At 39.4% G+C, this 16,101-nt stretch overlaps 1 protein-coding gene across 1 annotated transcript in view; it reads left to right on the forward strand.

Moving 5' to 3' along the window:
• LOC124606427 (midnolin homolog) overlaps positions 1 to 16,101 on the forward strand; it is a 248,025-nt gene that overhangs the window by 224,176 nt on the left and 7,748 nt on the right. The window contains exons 5-6 of the mRNA XM_047138412.1: positions 11,781 to 11,865; positions 14,885 to 15,298. Of these exons, the coding sequence (XP_046994368.1) occupies positions 11,781 to 11,865; positions 14,885 to 15,298 (499 nt within the window). The remainder of the gene's footprint in view (positions 1 to 11,780; positions 11,866 to 14,884; positions 15,299 to 16,101) is intronic.

A 16,101-nucleotide genomic window follows, 5' to 3' on the forward strand; every position in this document is an offset into this window, starting at 1 on the left:
GATCAGATTCTTTTCTGGAATGTTCACGTAACGTAATACGTTGTCTGTATTATAGTACGCAGCATGGCATGTTCTTGGAAGCATTATGATAAGTTTGCTTTAACTGCCTCTGCACTAGAGAAATCATGTTCGGTAGTCAAGCTTGTAGAAATGTTACATGTGTGTTACTGTTCATCTGGGCAACAAAGACGTCCGCAATATTTGGGCACTACGTGCCTTTGTACACGCAGTCATTTATTTTTTATTATCCCTTTCGCGAGATATGCAGCATAAATGTCGCACAGTCTCCTTCGAATAATGCGCTGCACTTTCAAAAAAATCCACCAAAACTAATCCTGCCCGTCACCATCATAAATACTTATTTCACATTATCCCGTTTCATATCGCTTCGTCGTCTTCAGTCCATCTCAATCGTTGCTGGATGTAGGCTTTTCCATGTGTTTCCATTGTCCTCGATTTCATGCCATTGGTACTATAGTGGTGTCAACGGCCTTGCCGGAGTGGTAACATCGGTTCCCGTCGGATCACCGAAGTTAAGCTCTGTCGGGCTGGGCCAACACTTGGATCCGGTCTGCCGAGGCAAACTGACGAGAAACTTGATCGAGAAGTAGCGGCTCCGGGGTCGTAAACACGCATGTCGGGAGCGAGGTGTGCTGACCACATGCCATTCATATCCGCATCCAGGGTCGCCTGTGGGCTGAGGATGACACGGCGGCCGATCGGCACCGTTGGGACTTCATGGCCTGTTCGGGCGCAGTTTAGTTTATGGTACCATAGTATTCCAGCCACCAGCTTTACGTCGTTAAGCCATCTCCTTTGGGGCCTGTCAATGCCTTATGTGGACCCTTGGTCTCCAGTGAACAATGTTAGGGGTCTATCTGCTGTGATCTTATAGAGTTACGTGTCCGACCCATTGCCAATTCAGTCTGAAATCCTAAACGTGTAACTTCTCTTTCTAATGTCCTCTGATCATATCCTATCCCTAAGCCCGCGTCCTGTAAGCGACAGAAGCGGCCGACAGCTTCAGGCGATAAAACACAACCGCAGTTATAGATCGGTGTCACTGCCTGTCTCCCGCTGCAACTGGCGACGTTCGAATTCAAACGTGTTTGAATCTTGTCGCTGCAGTACGCGCGACAGAAAGCGACAGCCACGTGTCTTCTGGGCAAAGTAGACTCGGCAGCTGTGAAATACTTACCCGATTTTAAGAAAACTATTCGGTGAAAAAATTTGATTCTTCCGCATCTTATAGCTTGATACCTTTACACGATAAAGGTCTGAACTTCTTTCGTTATTCGTCATAGATACCGTGCTGCACGAAATTGAGTACATGGCTGCACGACATTTTTAAGTGTTTGCAGAGGTAAAATCACATTGCGTAGACTTTCCGTATAGTTCATTTAAGGTCATACATTATTGCGTATGAAATGTAACCAATATATCTAAATTGTATTTAAAGTTGAGACTGCAATGATATCTATCTTCATTCTTGAGATATTGGTTGTTATATCCGCGGACGGGTCGCTCGTGGCGCGTCCTAACCTTCCCTGCGCTTCGGGAATCAAGTGGCCGTAAATTCCTCGTATCTGAAACGGTTCGAGATATCGAAACAATTTTTGGAAATGACAGCACGTAGAAGGGGCTATTTTGTCATATGAATTGTTGTTGTTGTTGTGGTCTTCAGTCCTGAAACTGGTTTGATGCAGCTCGCCATGCTACTCTATCCTGTGCAAGCTTTTTCATCTCCCAGTACCTACTGCAACCTACATCCTTCTGAATCTGCTTAGTGTATTCATCTCTTGGTCTCCCTCTACGATTTTTACCCTCCACGCTGCCCTCCAATACTAAATTGGTGATCCCTTGATGCCTCAGAACATGTCCTACCAACCGATCCCTTCTTCTGGTCAAGTTGTGCCACAAACTTCTCTTCTCCCCAATCCTATTCAATACTTCCTCATTAGTTATGTGATCTACCCATCTAATCTTCAGCATTCTTCTGTAGCACCACATTTCGAAAGCTTCTATTCTCTTCTTGTCCAAACTATTTATCGTCCATGTTTCACTTCCATACATGGCTACACTCCATACGAATACTTTCAGAAATGACTTCCTGACACTTAAATCTATACTGGATGTTAACAAATTTCTCTTCTTCAGAAACGCTTTCCTTGCCATTGCCAGCCTACATTTTATATCCTCTCTACTTCGACCATCATCAGTTATTTTGCTCCCCAAATAGCAAAACTCCTTTACTACTTTAAGTGCCTCATTTCCTAATCTAATTCCCTCAGCATCACCCGACTTAATTAGACTACATTCCATTATCCTTGTTTTGCTTTTGTTGATGTTCATCTTATATCCTCCTTTCAAGACACTGTCCATTCCATTCAACTGCTCTTCCAAGTCCTTTGCTGTCTCTGACAGAATTACAATGTCATCGGCGAACCTCAAAGTTTTTATTTCTTCTCCATGAATTTTAATACCTACTCCGAATTTTTCTTTTGTTTCCTTTACTGCTTGCTCAATATACAGATTGAACAACATCGGGGAGAGGCTACAACCCTGTCTTACTCCCTTCCCAACCACTGCTTCCCTTTCATGTCCCTCGACTCTTATAACTGCCATCTGGTTTCTGTACAAATTGTAAATAGCCTTTCGCTCCCTGTATTTTACCCCTGACACCTTTAGAATTTGAAAGAGAGTATTCCAGTCAACATTGTCAAAAGCTTTCTCTAAGTCTACAAATGCTAGAAACGTAGGTTTGCCTTTCCTTAATCTTTCTTCTAAGATAAGTCGTAAGGTCAGTATTGCCTCACATGTTCCAGTGTTTCTACGGAATCCAAACTGATCTTCCCCGAGGTTGGCTTCTACTAGTTTTTCCATTCGTCTGTAAAGAATTCGTGTTATTTTGCAGCTGTGACTTATTAAGCTGATAGTTCGGTAATTTTCACATCTGTCAACACCTGCTTTCTTTGGGATTGGAATTATTATATTCTTCTTGAAGTCTGAGGGTATTTCGCCTGTTTCATACATCTTGCTCACCAGATGGTAGAGTTTTGTCAGGACTGGCTCTCCCACGGCCGTCAGTAGTTCCAATGGAATATTGTCTACTCCGGGGGCCTTGTTTCGACTCAGGTCTTTCAGTGCTCTGTCAAACTCTTCACGCAATATCGTATCTCCCATTTCATCTTCATCTACATCCTCTTCCATTTCCATAATATTGTCCTCAAGTACATCGCCCTTGTATAGACCCTCTATATACTCCTTCCACCTTTCTGCTTTCCCGTCTTTGCTTAGAATGGGTTTCCATCTGAGGTCTTGATATTCATACAAGTCGTTCTCTTATCTCCAAAGGTCTCTTTAATTTTCCTGTAGGCGGTATCTATCTTACCCCTAGTGAGATAGGCCTCTACATCCTTACATTTGTCCTCTAGCCATCCCTGCTTAGCCATTTTGCACTTCCTGTCGATCTCATTTTTGAGACGATTGTATTCCTTTTTGCCTGTTTCACTTACTGCATTTTTATATTTTCTCCTTTCATCAATTAAATTCAATATTTCTTCTGTTACCCAAGGATTTCTACTAGCCCTCGTCTTTTTACCTACTTGATCCTCTGCTGCCTTCACTACTTCATCCCTCAAAGCTACCCATTCTTCTTCTACTGTATTTATTTTACCCATTCCTGTCAATTTCTCCCTTATGCTCTCCCTGAATCTCTGTACAACCTCTGGTTCTTTTAGTTTATCCAGATCCCATCTCCTTAAATTCCCACCTTTTTGCAGTTTCTTCAGTTTTAATCTACAGGTCATAACCAATAGATTGTGGTCAGAGTCCACATCTGCCCCTGGAAATGTCTTACAATTTAAAACCTGGTTCCTAAATCTCTGTCTTACCATTATATAATCTATCTGATACCTTTTAGTATCGCCAGGGTTCTTCCATGTATACAACCTTCTTTCATGATTCTTAAACCAAGTGTTAGTTATGATTATGTTGTGCTCTGTGCAAAATTCGACCAGGCGGCTTCCTCTTTCATTTCTGTCCCCCAATCCATATTCACCTACTATGTTTCCTTCTCTCCCTTTTCCTACACTCGAATTCCAGTCACCCATGACTATTAAATTTTCGTCTCCCTTCACAATCTGAATAATTTCTTTTATTTCATCATACATTTCTTCAATTTCTTCGTCATCTGCAGAGCTAGTTGGCATATAAACTTGTACTACTGTAGTAGGCGTGGGCTTCGTATCTATCTTGGCCACAATAATGCGTTCACTATGCTGTTTGTAGTAGCTTACCCGCATTCCTATTTTCCTATTCATTATTAAACCTACTCCTGCATTACCCCTATTTGATTTTGTGTTTATAACCCTGTAGTCACCTGACCAGAAGTCTTGTTCCTCCTGCCACCGAACTTCACTAATTCCCACTATGTCTAACTTCAACCTATCCATTTCCCTTTTTAAATTTTCTAACCTACCTGCCCGATTAAGGGATCTGACATTCCACGCTCCGATCCGTAGAACGCCAGTTTTCTTTCTCCTGATAACGACATCCTCTTGAGTAGTCCCCGCCCGGAGATCCGAATGGGGGACTATTTTACCTCCGGAATATTTTACCCAAGAGGACGCCATCATCATATAATCATACAGTAAAGCTGCATGCCCTCGGGAAAAATTACGGCTGTAGTTTCCCCTTGCTTTCAGCCGTTCGCAGTACCAGCACAGCAAGGCCGTTTTGGTTATTGTTACAAGGCCAGATCAGTCAATCATCCAGACTGTTGCCCTTGCAACTACTGAAAAGGCTGCTGCCCCTCTTCAGGAACCACACGTTTGTCTGGCCTCTCAACAGATACCCCTCCGTTGTGGTTGCACCTACGGTACGGCTATCTGTATCGCTGAGGCACGCAAGCCTCCCCACCAACGGCAAGGTCCATGGTTCATGGGGGGGGGTCATATGAATAACAACCAATAAGTTATGCTTATCCATTACTGATATTTTAGAACCGCGACTGTATATTGAATGTAAATAAGTTGTACAGAACTGCAACCAGTCACTTTTTTTAATAATAATGCTGACTGGTTGCAGTTCTGTATAACTTATTTACAAGCAATACGTTTTTGTAAATGCTTGAGCAGACGAAAAAGACTCCTTGTGTATTGCACCATGAGGTTTCGTCCGAATTTTCATAGTCAAACAAAGGGAGAGAAATAGGTAAACAGGGTATCGAAGTGACCAGCGTGAGATCTAGTTTTTCAAGAAAATATTAAATTGCTTGAAAGTAATAAAGGTAGTTAACGTAAACTTGAGTTGAGGAAAAATTGAAATATTTCACGAAAACCTGCTGCCAAGCTACGTAAATGTAGTGTCAAAAATTTCATCTGTTAAAGGCCTAGCTGCTTTGCATATAAAGAAATCATTTGTGCGGTATTTAAATCTCAAACAAGCTTCCTTCGAATCAGGTACGTTAGGAAGACCAACGAGTAAGATCATGCTTTCTGAATAAAACAAGAAAATAAGAAATGAAAGAAATCAAATATTTTACGAAATGATTTGTATAAAAGAAATGAGATCATCAGAAAAACATTCTATGTGCCTTTGAATGATGCTCGAAAACATGAACAGAAAATGAGGTGCACCAAACGTTTCCCTAATATTTTTTATTTCATACTTTTAGACAAATCATTAAACAAAACGTTAGACTTTCTTTTCAAAAATTTTGTATGCTTTACTTTTACAGACGATTTAGATTAATTGAAACGCTTGGCCGTAACACTGGCTGCTGATGAATTATGTTCGCAACTTCAAATATCTGTAAAAGCTGATAGTTCATTGCAATTTATTGGGAATTTAACTTGTGATAAACTGAGATAGGCGTGTGTACACTTACACACAGTTCTTTGCCAAGAACTTAAAAATGTACTTAGCGATGCAGTGCAAACAGTATATATAAAAATTAGTATACATAATTGTAACTGAGTTAGCTAAAATATAAGAAGAACCCGGAATCGAATCCAGGATCTTTCCGATGCTCGCACTCACGAGCTATAACGCTAACGCTACACCACCTCTACATATTTGCATTCGTTATTAATCTGTGTAAATTATCTGTGTAATTAATCTGTATATTTAGGGTAGTCAGTCATGTAGTCAGTCATTCTTCCGCTTTTATTGGTTGTTAAAAGTTCTTGCTCATGTAAAAAAAATTAGTTTTTAATTTATTGATGAGATAGTCGAATGCTCCTCTGCTCATTTACGTGTATTCGAAAAATTTGATCTTCGTAATTGATGATATTTATGAAATTCTCCTTGGAGATTCCTCCCTTTATAAATTTCATGCACAGCATTCCTTTTCGCTTAATTTTCTTAAGTAAACCTAATTTTGTAGCTTTACTCGCCAGCTACAGTATTCCAGTCTAGGGGCGCCGTTTTATAGAAACAGTTGGTTGGCTCTAAGCAGCCATCTTGTAGCGCGACATGGTCGCTCGCATCATAACACTCGAGCTTATCGCCCGATGGATGTTTGTCTCTGGAGTGTCGCGTATTCAGAAGTCGGTCGCTCACTTAGGACAAGGTTGGCTCCTAGCATTTTTCGCGCCATGGCTTGTTGCGAACGCTTTAGTTGATAAACACTTGCCTTAGTCAGTTAACATTCTGTAGGTTGTAGCTGATAGTATGCAGATATAGACCTTAACCTGCAGGTTATTTTTGACATCCTTGTTGGTCAGCATAAATCTTGGATACTGGAATGCTGCCCAGCTCAGTCCTATTTCACGAGACATTTGTGTTTTTTGTTGTTTTGCACTAGTTTAGTTTTGTGGCTAAGGTAGATATATTCATAAACTACTACTGTAGATCGGTTCCGGTTGTAAGTGGTTTGGCTTCGTATTTTTGTTTTATTGGCGTTCATTTCCAGTCTTTGCAGAGCCAAGTTTTAGTTTTTGGATCAAAATCTTTAGTCCTTTCAGATCTTCACTTACGATCCTCATCATGATAGCCGAACAGCGGAGTTTTCGTGCGAACCATTTATTTTTATTAGACTGTTATTCCAGTTAGTGATTTGAATACTCTTTCCTGTGCAAAAGTGAACAGTTTTGGAGAGATGTCACCTTGGCAAACACCCTTGCCGTTTAGGGTCTTACTGATACCGTCTTAATCCTCTCTAACTTTCGCCTATTGATAAGACGTATTTCAGGAGCTTTATATGCATTGATTTTATCCTGCCATTCTCAAGAGCCTTCATGATTGCCCAAATCATCTTGGAGTCGAAAGCTTTTAGATTACCCATAAAGGCTAGATAAATCCTGAGTTGTATTCAGTTCTTACTTAGAGGAAGGCAAATAGTCTGGATGTGATCCATAGTTCTGATCAGCAGGTTGATATAAATCCAGCTCTTTTGTGAGGTTATTTATTATAATTTTAGTCAAGATTTTGTAAAGATGTGAGAAGACTAACCGGAGTAGAGTTCTCAAACTTTGTCGCTTCCTGGTATTACCCGTAAATAATATCACATCTGACATGTTCAAAGATGTTTACTACTATTCTGGTAATCATATACTAGCGGTTTCATTTGCTGTGCTACAGGTATTACCTTAGCTTGCAAGACAGCTGCCGGTGATTCACCAAGTGGAAATTTTGCCTAGGTTTTCTTGAATTTCCTTAAGATTCTTTTTCTCCTCGCCAGTTTCCGATGTACAAGCCTGTTAGCTCTCACTCTTCACTGAATTTACAGTGGCAGGGCTCTTATTGCACACAAAGCAGCTCATGTCCGATAAACAATAAAACTCAGTTTTAAAGAGGAGAAACAAACCAGTATGTTGAAAAATTGGCTCCATACAAAATTGGCTCATACGAATATAACCTGTCCCTCTGATATTAAGAAAATTATATTTTTTGCAAATAGTCTCATCTGGATTTGATGGTGTTCCCAACAGAGTATCAAAGACTTGGTCCCATATAATAGCATTCTCTTTCCTTAAATTTGTAATGCATAACTGAGGGTATTTTTTGCAAGAAGATTGAAGTATGAAGTATGCTGTTGTTAAACTCCTCTGTAAGAAAGGTAATAAGGGAAATGTCAAATGATCACTACTTATGCCTTTCACTACTGTTACTTTACAAAATTTTTGAGCAGGTGATGTATTCTAGAATAGCTTCCGACCTGAGCAACAATATCCTCAGTAAATCACAATTTGGATTTCAAGGAAATTACAAAACTGCCGTTTACAGATTAACTCGCAAACTTTTAAAAGTGTAAAATAAGTGGTTACGAAGTTCTGTGACCCGTCAAAGGCATTTTACTGCGTGAACTGCAATATTCTCCCAGATAAAAATGTTTTGTTGAAGTGATGGCATAATTAACCAATGGACAAATCCAACCAAAAGAATGCAAAAAGTTATATTTAATAATTCAATCAGTCAAGCACGGCAGATTCTCATGACTGTGGAGAAGTCATTTCTGGGGTCGACAAGGTCAATCTCAGGTCCAGTATTTCTTGTAGACGTAAATACCGCCTGACTAATAAAAAAGCATACCTTAATTTTTTGTGGATCGCAAGAGTATAGTAATCAAGCCAAACGTAAATATAACAAAAGGAATGGCAAATAATGTTCTTAAGTGGTGTTGACTGGTTTTCTGGAAATGTTTCAAAAAAACAACGTATCGAGTTCTAAATGTACAAAGGTAGCTACTACACCGACGGCATGTTTTAACACGTGGAAAGGGAATAATGAAGATGAAAGCTTCAAAAATATTTGGTGTCCATATAGATGAGAACTTAAACTGAAAAAAGCATGTCTAGTCTCATTTGCACTCCGCACCATTATAAATCTTGGTGAGAGACAAATCACTAAGTAGATTTGCGTGTTTTCTTTGTCATATGGGATAGTGTTCTGGGTAAGCAAGATGGTGTCTATTGCTCAGAAACGTGCTGTACGAATGTGTGGGGGTCACCCACAATGAACTTGGAGGCATATTTTTAAGGAGTTCAGGCATTTTGAATAATGCTTCACAGCATATTTTCTCCCTCGTGAAGTTTGATGTAAATAATCCAATGAAGTACAGAAGGGACAATGATATTCACAACTAGAATAACAGAACAACAAATGACATTAATTATTCCACGTTAAGGTTTGTCTTTAGAAGAAAAAGAGCACACAATGATGCCATCAGTTTTTGAGCGCTTATTGAATGATAAGTCACACAACAAAGATAAATTTGAAAAGAAACTGAAAGTTTCTTCTTGACAACTCCTTCTGTTCCATAGTAATCAGAAAATGTAGTGGTTACGTAATACACATCGGCAATTTAAAAAATTATAAATGATCAGCATGTAGCCCTATTTAACAACGTATGTGTACTGTGAATGTAAAATGGCTCGTTCCACAACGTAAAGATTAATGCTACAAATGACCCACGAAACAAGTAAATAAAACACTGGTGTACATTACAAGGGATAGCTCTGGAACACTGCTGTCGTTTCATCGTTGCCCATACCGCAGTATTATCCACCAGATGGCTCTAGGAACAGTCAAGTCGCCAGAGATCAAAGCACAAAATGGCGCGGCAAGCGATCAATCAAGGTCGGCACGCGAGCCGGCGCGCTGTACCGAAACGGGTAAATGGGTTAAAGTGAAACGCCTGCGGCTGTGGCGGACTGACATTGCCGCGGTGTCGCAAGGCGGTGTTGCGAGGCTAGGCCGTCACATGGGCGGACGAGCCCACTGGCTGGCTTTCACTCTCACTGGGCGCCGCCTCGTGTGTGTGTGTGTGTGTGTGTGTGTGTGATATCCCGATTTTCCCAGAGTGTCAAGGTTTTTAGGAACCTTAGTCCCGAAGCAGGACTCGAAATACGGTGCTGCATTGTTGTATTTGGCCATTCATTGACCCGGCGCTTTATAACCTGATCCATTCGGACTATAACAACGCCAGTATGAATGCCACACTTATTTTGCGGCTGCAGCGCCGAAAATCTGTTTTCTTGCCTCTTGTACGCGCGTAGTAGTTTCTGCAGATAGTTGGTGTTGTGCGGGTATTCAAAGTGACGTTGGGCGGCGAGAAAATACAGCGTGCATGCATAACCCAACTATTATTATTTTTTTTATTACCAGCCTAAAGTTAGAACAGAACATTCACTGAAATGTTGTACAAGTGTGTTAATTTTATTTGTAATGTAGGTGTATACTTTCACTGAAAATTTACATCCTTCCTTTGTTCCAATTTTTAGGGCGTTGGCCGACTGGGTTTAACCACAGTCATTAACTCCAAATTTTCTGCAAAGTGGGTGTGGTGACACTAGCAGCTGGTTGCAACAAACCTGTAAGATGTTGATAACTGCAGGCACAAACTAAGTTGGTCATACTGAAGACAGAAACTACTGTGCATTAATATTATAATATACAGATTTTGTGTGTGTTTGCATACAAAATAAAATGCAGAAATGCCTAAGAAAGATAAATGCTTGGTGTATGGAGGGCAATTGACCCTCAACTTTAATGTATTACTCCCAAGTACATACAACCAAACAGCTTGAGTGGTGTAGATGTAATAAATTATACACAAAAACCTTTCTTGTTAATCATTCAATATACTAGTGAAAAACCATATCAAAATCCCTACATTAGTTTCCTGAGATTAGCAGTCGCAGACAGAATAAGAGTTGGAAGACTATTAATTGTAAACATCATACACATGTATACATAGTTGTGAAATCAACATCTAAGATGTTGGCCATACAAAAGCTTGGTCTTTAATCACCTGAAGTAGATTAAAAAGTGACAGAAAAATCAGTAAGTTTAATTGATCTGCTAAGTCATATACCAAATAGACATTAATGTTGTTGTCAATAGGCTGCCAATGACAGTGTGCCCTTGATATGTGGGCATTCAGTAAAAATTTTTGGTACTGTAGATATTTAGTGGCTTGATTCTTCTTGATGTTGAATGTAGCAGAAAAGCACATGAATAGTGATGCAAAAGTTTTTAGTTTGATTTTCTTCCTGTTTGGTGCGGGCCTTAACAATGCAAAGAAAAATTAAGAACATTTGAGCATTCACTGTTAAATATTTGACAACCAAATGTGTATGTACAGGTTTTTGGTGTCATATCAGATGTACATTGAAAGTCAACCTGTCATTTTAGTGCATCTAATAATAAACAAATTGAACTACAATAAGTCTTTCACTCCTCAGTGATGTATATTCTGTTCCAAAGCTGTGAGGAATAAAAACTATACAAAATGAGGACATGAGCACAGACGTTTTCCTTTTATTAGTAAGACCCTTCCAGTTTATCAGGTGTGACCCACATCTGGGTTAAAGCTAGCAGCAAGTTTGACTGCTGCAGAATTGAAACTTCAGTATGGAAAAACACACAGGCTGTGGTTAAGCCATTGTCTGTGCTATACTTTGTGCTAGAACTGCTAACTCAGAAGCGTATACAAGAGACCCTCTGTGGATTAGGGTGAATAAAAAAGTGTACAGAAAATTAAAACGGCAAGATTGAGTTTAGAGTTAAGTGTAGGTAGCTTGGCCATTGCCTCATAAAGGTAGAGGTCTAGCCAGATTCCAATCTTAGTCCCATATGAACTTTCATCTGGAAGCTTAAAGCATAAACAATTCTGCTGTAACATTATTTTCGATTAACTGTTTCTTGTGTAATAAATTGTAAGGTTAATTATATGAACTAATTAGGCCTACAGATCACTAATTATAAATATAATTATTTGCATGTTGACAAAACAGGAAATTACAGGTTATTTACATATAACACCCTATTTTCAGGACAATGCAAGAGCACGAAGACAAGGCGCTATAATAGAATCGATGCACCATCATGGCAAGGGAGTGTACTCGGGCACATTTTCTGGTGAGTAATGCAATCACAGTGATGCACATTTCTGTGGTTAAAATATTTTTCAAGTAGAAGCTTATGTCCATCAGAGCTGTTAGTGTTGCACTTAATTTTAATTTTTTTTCCATCTGGGGGAGGGAGGAAGAAGAATTGTTAATAAAATGATGCAAAAACTAAGAAAGAAACATATGCAGCACATTCGTGCGTAAAGTCTCACACAGAGGTATTTCGAATAATGGCATCTTTTCTACGTATCTCTGGATTAGCTATTAATCGTGGCAAAAAAGCACTTATTGAAATTCCAGTTTATGCCTGCAATATCACTGTTTTATTGTCGTGGTCACTTTTAATAGTACGTAAAATTCCTGCAATTTGCATATTTTGTTTAGTTTATTGGGAAGTTGTTTTTCTGATAATTTCTGTTATCATTCCTGTTACTCAACAAATTTAGGTTATTTATATCTGCTGTACATTAAGCACATATTCTTATAGCTTTCAGTATCAAAGGAATTGCTTCTTGCAATGAATTCACCATCACACTTGGTAAATGTTCAGATTCTTCGGTATTGTATATGATGATTCAGTATGTAGGGTCACTGGCTTAAGATATGCCAGGCATGATAGGCCCATCCTTCATTTTATAAGCAATCCAAAGTGCAGTTCAATATAAATTTTACAATGTTCAAATGTGAAAGTCTTAATTTAGATGACTTATGTTCCCTTTCAAAATTTTGAGTGTTCTCAGATGTGAAGGGTGAACTGCAAAGCAGACATTAATATTACAGACAGTAGCTCCAATCTCTCTTGTTCTGCACTTGACAGTGCCATTAGATACAAAGTATGAACGTGCTGAATCATTTGGACACAGACAACACTCAATTGTCTTGATGGTGGGTTTCACTATACTGAGACTGCTTCTTTACCCAAGAGTTTTGTTTGAAATGAAATTAAATGAAATGACTGGTTATGAAATATTATTGTATTAAAATGTTAATTATAGAAAACATTTCTTTCATGAGTTTCTGTGAGGTCACTCATCATTGGAGTAAGTTGCCCATTGGAGATAATTAAGTCTTGAACTCCATAACTTTGTCTAAGAAACAAGTTGATAAATGCTGAAGTACATTTATGTACTTCTATTAAGCTCTTGTAATCTTCTCGTAATTTCATATTCATATGTCTGTTATATAAGAACTGAGGATGACAAGACATAAATAAATTTGTACAAAAGTGTCTCTGTTTGAGTAGACTAAATTTATGGTGTGGAGATTTGAGACACACTGAATTACCTGTTCTAAATCTTGTCATCTAACGACAATCCATTTGCCTTAAGCTCAGATGACTTTAAATTTTGTTTATTGCTGTTTTCAATAACAGGTCTGGCATTTTTTGCGTATATATTTTTGTATCATCATTATAAACAAAATAGTAAAAAGTTTGACAGCTCTATTTTTGTATTTTGTTACATGGGGAGAAGTTGTTAAAACTTGCTAAGTTTCTTGCCAAAAATAACTTCCCCATTGAAATATGTCCCACATGATTTAAAATTGTGCCTTAAAATTGTGCCTTAAAAAGTGAAGCCCCCCTGAAGACATGTTTGGATGTCAATGTATAATTGAACATGTACACACCATCGATTATAAAGCTGTCGTTATGATAGCAGCCACCAGAGTGCTCTCGTATTTAGTGTTGTTAGTGGGCCTGGAGTTTGTACAGAGTCAGAAGTAGAGTGGTCGCTGAATCACATGAGTAAACATTGTGTCGGACAGTTAAACACCTGACCCGGGTTTGAAAGGGCCCTTATTGTCAGGTTTTCATATAGTTGTCAGGTCGAATGTTGCAATATCCAGATATGTGGGGGCATTTGGATGTGACAGTGGTCCATTTGTGGACTGTGTGGAAATGTGGCAGCACGTATACTCGTCAAGGTTCCAGTCACCCACATCTGACAAACACAAGGTAGAATCGCAACATTGTGCTGCAAGCACATCGTAGCCCCTTCACATCCACCTCTGCCATCTGAGAAAAAGTAATTGACTCATTGCAGTGCACAATTGTTGCAGACAATCAGCATCTAGAGTAGGGCATTACCATCCAATGTGTAGACTGGTGTTTACATCACAACGCTAACGACTGCCATGGCAGGGAAGCATGGACTGTTGAATGGTGGCGTGTGCACGGGCAGTTGAGTTGTGGTTCAGTACTACCTCGGATGAAAATCATCAGTGAGTATGGCTGTGACCTGGGAAGAGGTCTGGAGAGGCAAAATGATGTTAATCTTAGTGTGATGGTCTGGGGAGCAATGGGGTGTAAGACTTCAGTTCACATCTGGTAGTGATTAAGAGAACCCTGACATCAGACATCCTGCCTCCTCGTATTATGTCCCACGCAACAGTATTGCGATTGCATTTTTCAGCAGGAGAATACACAACACATGGCACGTGGGTCTGTTAACTGTATGCGTGATGTTGAGGTATCTACAGCCAGCAAGATCCCTAGATCTTTCTGTGGTAGAACATGTGGAGCCAAATCTGATGTAAACTCCATCCCAGTGCCACTACACAGAATATTGAACAGTTAAAATCTTGGTGGGTGAATTAGTCTCAGGAGGGGATTAAATGACTTGGACATCCATCCCAACCGAATCATTGTGTGCATCCGAATTGGAGGATGAAACTTTGTAATGAAAAGGCAGCTTGTACTGCCAAGTTATTTGAAAATGTGACTTGATACTTCGACTGAAATAGCCACATACTTTCTTGATGCGTGAATTTTTTCTTCCTCTTCCCTTCTGAGTGTTTAACAACCGTTCTCACAGAGTTCAAATCTTGGCAGAGGTTTCATGTCATCTTAATTATATCATTTCAGGTGTTTTGAAATTATGCATATCAAGCAAGATCTTTGAAGTTAGTATAGTGAAAGTTGAAATTATTTATAAGAATGTACCACCCTGTTTTTTACAGGATATGTTTGTGTATCTTGTATTTATCTGGATTTGTAAGTACAAAAAAAATTTCATGGAATGTCATTTCAGGTACCCTGAATCCAGCACTTCAAGATAGATTTGGACGGCCGAAACGTGACATCAGCACTATAATTCACATTTTAAATGACCTGCTGTGTGCCACCCCCCAGTACCGCCGACATGCGAGTCGTACACAACAACAACAACAACAACAGCAGCAGCAGCAGCAGCAGCCACAACAACAACAACAACAGCAACAACACCACCACCATCACCACCACCACCACCACCACCAGCAGCAACACCACCATCAACAGCACCAGCAGCATGCTGCAGGATCACATGCCAGTACCTCAGCAGCTGTTGCATCTTCTACAGCTGTGGCTGCAGCAGCAGCAGGAGCAGGAGCTTCTGCAGTGCCTGGAAAGCTAATAACAGCAGCCAACAAGGTTCCACATGTAGCAGCTATCCAGTCTTTATCAGGTATATAAAAACATGGGCATAACTTCTTCAGTTATCGTATGCTATGGAATGACTAAAAGTATATTACTGTTATTGCAGTGTTTTTGTCACACATGGAATATGTGAAAGAGCAAAGTTACAGCTGTATGTACAGGACAAAATAATCATTATTTTCAATGGGAATTTTCTTAATACATAGGCTTAACTGAATACCATTGTGCTGGCCTCACAATTTTAACTTTAAATGCAGAGTATCAGTGTATCTTTTTCTTCTGTAGTTCCAACATATAACTGCACTGCATATTCATGGTTTTGTGCATGTGGTAGTCTGCTCTGCATAAATACAATTTTAATACTGGAGCAACTGTAATTGTCCATGTAAAATAAGTTTGTGAAGAAAGTGTAATAATTATGGAAATACATTTAGCTAGTTAATGGACTTTCATTTCCGTCGTGCATAAAAAGTGAGATGAAGGATGAAGTAGATGGAATTCAGCAAAAGGCAATTCGAAAAGTGACTAAAATTTGGTGGTTACAGAACCAATAACAATACTCTTGCTTGTGTGTGTGTGTGTGTGTGTGTGTGTGTGTGTGTGTGTGTGTGTGTGTGTGCGCGCGCCATGGTGACTGACTGCTGCTTAATGTGATAAAAGGAATAAGAAAACGAAGGTACCTTAGTCAACTGGATTTGCAATTGCAGTGGTGAAATAAAAACATTTTTCACCCTTCTTTTTGAGCTAGAACTGAGTCATACAGAATGCTCAGAAAAATAAGGTTAAATTATTTCACCAGAATATTGGAGAACTAACAAAGTAGAAGAGCTT

Source organism: Schistocerca americana, chromosome 1 (genome assembly GCF_021461395.2).
Source record: "Schistocerca americana isolate TAMUIC-IGC-003095 chromosome 1, iqSchAmer2.1, whole genome shotgun sequence".
NCBI lineage: Eukaryota > Metazoa > Arthropoda > Insecta > Orthoptera > Acrididae > Schistocerca > Schistocerca americana.